We start from the raw sequence: 4594 nt of genomic DNA, 5'->3' as shown, positions 1-4594 counted from the left end.
ATTTATTTATTTATTATCTGGAACATCCCATTGGACACTTCCAAATATGAAGTGGAATGCATGAGTCCTCAGACGAATAATGATGTAGAAATCTGATCCAGCTTATCTTATGTAGTATACAGTGAATGCAATGGATCCACTACCCAAGACTTCGAACACTTCTCTCATTCATCATGTCCGTTACTGACATGTTTCAAAGACAGGTCAAGTCGCGCTCCTGGCAAGATGCGAGTACTATTTACTTCAACTAGAATACTTACGATTTATTATAAAGCAACACGATATGTACCCCCGAATGCAAAAATAGTAAAATATATATATATATATCTCAAATTTGCTACGAGCACCGTAGAGGTCGGTAAATTATAACCACATAAAGTTATCCGAGCAGATTCACCGAGATTTATCTCTCAGATATAAATGGATACAATATATCGCGAATTATTGATTGATGCCCCTCCCCAAGTTGCTTTGAAAACTCGTTTTGTGTCTTATTCTAATACTGGTTTACTGACTAGGGACTGTGAGAGATTCTTCTCTCGCCCCTGCTAAGCCTCCAGCGCCCAAACTGGCCCCCTGGTGTCCGAACATCGGGCTTAAAGGTTCAGGTGATTTTCGCCCCGCTCTCTTTCCCATGATATTGCGTAGTGAAGTGGCGCTGGCCGTGCGTTGGTGCTTGCCCTTGACATGCTCGCCAATCGGACTAGGCGCTGCAATTGCACTCGACGGTGTGCTCCCCTTCGGCGTCTGTTGTGAGCCCTTACCACCATCATTAGCACTGTGCAGCGACATCGTATCAGATGGCCGGGCGCCACCGTTTAACGAAAGGCCACCCGAGGTTACAGACCCTGGGCTATTCTTGTCGTCGGGTAGCACGTCGCCCCGGCCCTTCGGAACTCGTAGTGATTTAGTAGTGTCCAAATGGTTCAATCGAACGGTCCCCAACACGCGCTCAGGTAGCTCTTCTTCGGCCTGTGCCTCGATGATAAACGCAATGTCCACCACCAGCGATTTGGTCGCACCCACTACCATACCAGTGATGTTTCGGGCGTGAGAATCGGAATTGACATCAATGTCCACCTGTTAACAAAAAGGGGAGCGATAACTCTTTAACGTTTGCATTTTGACTATTTTGTTCGAAAAGTTGCGGTCGCTTGCTTTGGACGTGACGTGATGTGATTTCATGGATGGCAGTAGCTTACCTCAAACCAATTTTCTCCACGAAAGTATGGATTCGTTAGTCCTTTGTTCCCTATAATCGCTGGTTTTGCTCCTAGAACTTTCCGCAATAAGTAGCTGTCAGATCCAAAAGAAATGGAAGTCAAGCTGAGTCTAAATCTGATTATTGTCCACACATAATACATATGTCTTGACAAGGAACCGAGTATGACATATCACGCTCTAGGCACTACGACTGCTAATGGGTAGAAATCTACATAATCGATTGGTACATACCTTCCATCAACGATCTTCGGTATTAACTTAAATCTGCTATTCCTGAATGCATCGTCTCCGTCTACAAAGTCGCTGAAGAGGTCCTTGAACTCTGAATTCTCTTCGCGCCAGTTTGCATGAGTTGGTTGGTAGTAGCACACAAATGCTATGTTGTCTGTGCATGGAATGATCTGGATGGGGGATACGCACGATACTAGTTGACAAATGTGCCGCGAACAATGGTAAAATTCGCGAGCGCAACACTGATGGGCTCATAAAATGCGCATAATATGACATACCATATTTACGATGAATGTAAAGGGAACCTTAGTGCCGTTTTCCAAAGCCTCCTTTTCCACCTTTCTAACCAAACTATCTGAACGAGACGAAAGGTTTATTCGTTCTGCCGGATCCTCGAAACTGAACAGGTCTACGCCCACCTACAAGTAGGGACGTAGAAAGTATGATTAGTGTCATGTGATGTATTTGGTACAACGATGAAAACCGAAGGAATCAAGAAAAGAAAATAAACATCGGCGCATTTCCTCAACGCTCGTGTATATACCAAATGAAATACTGAAGTGTCCGCCGTCATCTTCACCTTGTCCTTCAGATAGTGAGGACCTCGCACACTGAACTGTATTCAAAAAAAAATCAAGATGAATAGAATAAGTAGCGTACTCGATGTGTAGCGATTAACACAAGGCACACCTCAGGAATTGTTCCAGAGCCACTAACCTGGGAACCGTCCGGCTCCGCCCATGTGTGCGGCTGACAGCTGGTGGGGTACTTCTTGACCCCTACAACCAATCCCTTGTTATCGACACCTGTTTGACAGACAAGATCAAGATCAAAATGAATACCTCCGTCGGCGAACTGGTACGTGAAGCATCCTTCCGTGATTTCTCACGAAGCAGACGGTGCATGTAGAGGATGGAATAGTAGACATACCGATATTAGGCACTATTTCGGCAGTCGAATCCGTACTTGCTTGTGGTTCTATCGTAATCGATGGATCGATAAAGTCTGGCGCTTGTACGCTGTCTTTGAGTCGACGGAGGGCTTTCATTAACGGAAGTACATATCTAGTGGAGTGAAAATAATTCACCATGATGGAACCCCAGCTTCCCGGATCGTAGCCAATAATCATAGTGACCTGTGGATCGTATTATCATGAAAACTTCTTAGTCTTGTAGACATGTGCGATAAAGATGAGCATATTGAATTCCCGAACAAGGATTATGCTAGCGATAATATTAACCGCTACTATTAACTCAATGACTGGTGCGGCCTTGTGTGAGATATTGTTATAGTAGAAGAATCCACCAAAACCAGTCCGCAACCTACCATACACCGAGGGTTCTTTTGACTGCGAAGCTCTGGCTTGACAGGATATACCACTACGGCAGATACGGGCACAGACGCCCGAATGAACTCCGGTCGAGGCGGCGCCTTTGCAGAGGTTGTGCTTTGAAACAAAATCACAAAACTGCCATCCTCTGGTGCAGGAAGAAGTAAGGAAATCGAAACAGGGGATTAGTATAGTGCTTGTAATGATTTTTCTGCATTGAAAACCAAAGAGATGTTCTAGACACCATACCTTCTTTGCGCCAATAGCGCATCACAACTATGTCACGTGGCTCAGAGTATCCTAGACCGCACCAAACCGGTAGCAAATCATAGCGCATGACACTGGCGTATTCATTGATCTTCTCTATCTCACACCCACCGGTCTGAAATCCAAACACATTCCCGTCGATAAGTGTCGATACCACTCGCTCCGTACCCGCCATCATCGCCTACAGGGGAGGAAGAATGCGTAGATAAATACTTCGCGGCTTTCCTGGTGGTGTAAGCTGAAATGAAACATGCGGTAGATGTGCGTTCATGATATCACTTCTGTATAATGGTCGAATATCGAGCCCTGGAGTGTTTTCCAAGACCGGCTACCTTCGTTAAAGGGTGGAGCGGGATCGTACCTGATGAGTCATGTAGTTTGGTACAGTGCCATCCTTCGTCTCTAAGCGGCTCACTCGCAAGTATATGACCAAGCTTGTTGCTGCCAATGAGGCAAACACGGACAAAAACACGCTCGCTCCTAGTAGTAGCAATCCCGTTAATGTTGCAAAGGCCACAGCAGATATCATCACAACAAGATTGTTGTGTTCTCGTGCTACTTTCACATTCATACTGTGCTCTCCGTTGTGCTGTCGATAGAGTGGTATGCCATCTGGCGTTCCCTGAAACACCCATGGTGCTGTTCGAGATTTCCCATGCGCAAAATAAAAATGGAACGGCATGAGACACTGCCCAGTATTTTTATTTCTTAAGGTGGTTGGAAGAAACGTGCAACAAGGGTTGTAACACGAACACGGTATAGTCATCGACCAGTTGCATAGTAGATGTGGAAATCGATTCGGAGGCTCGCCTGTGTGGAATTTCAAATTGGCTCACATGATGGATATGCTCGTGTATAATATCTTTAACTGTTCATTGGCAACATGCAACATGAGAACTGTTGTGAAGTTATTGTTTTCTACTACTCCTGTATCCTTTCAGAAAAGAACACCGGATTCGACAACACGCAGTATAAATTGCCTACACGGATCCGAGGATGAATATGCAGCCACTTAAGTAACTACCGCTGAGATCTTAACTTACCACCAGACCACTCGTACAATTTACTTACAGGATTCCTGCACGTATCCTGGTGTCAGCGCCCCTTGCCCTGTATAGCTATTATTCGGTTTTTCAGACAATTTATTGGCCTCGAGAAGACTTTGTATTTGTGCAGGGGTGTGCTGAAGGCCTTCTGCCTTCTGTGGCACACTGTCCTTCTTCTTCTCTTTTGCATGCGCGCAGTTTTGAACGGCCTCTGTGATGTTCTGAGTATTCCGTTGTATCAAACAGTCAGTGAACACGAACCGAAAAACCGGCTATACGGTAAGGGATCATAATATTAACTTGTACATGCCAGTTGAATAAATATACGAGTGAACATTGCAGAACATGAGACTCCCAGAGTCATGAATACAACCTTGGCTTTTCACGTCAGTACCAACGAAATTCGAACGCGAACGGCTGAGAAAGGGATCGAGCAGTAAATTGACGAAATAAACATAAACAGTATATACATGTATATATACGCATAGATACGAAT

The 4594-nt window shown here is 44.9% G+C and overlaps 1 protein-coding gene across 1 annotated transcript; it reads right to left on the bottom strand.

Moving 5' to 3' along the window:
• Positions 1 to 203: 203 nt before the first annotated feature.
• On the bottom strand, positions 204 to 4321 carry SARC_04767 (hypothetical protein; the record flags this gene model as incomplete). The annotated part of the gene is made up of 11 exons (XM_014301372.1): positions 204 to 1080; positions 1203 to 1296; positions 1456 to 1625; positions 1734 to 1874; positions 2000 to 2071; positions 2173 to 2261; positions 2386 to 2590; positions 2782 to 2933; positions 3035 to 3233; positions 3414 to 3691; positions 4124 to 4321. Coding segments are annotated over 11 exons (2171 nt in total), but the record flags the coding sequence as incomplete, so codon positions are not given.
• Positions 4322 to 4594: the final 273 nt, after the last annotated feature.

Source organism: Sphaeroforma arctica (genome assembly GCF_001186125.1).
Source record: "Sphaeroforma arctica JP610 unplaced genomic scaffold supercont1.281, whole genome shotgun sequence".
NCBI lineage: Eukaryota > Ichthyosporea > Ichthyophonida > Sphaeroforma > Sphaeroforma arctica.
This window is presented reverse-complemented; position numbering and strand designations above follow the sequence as displayed.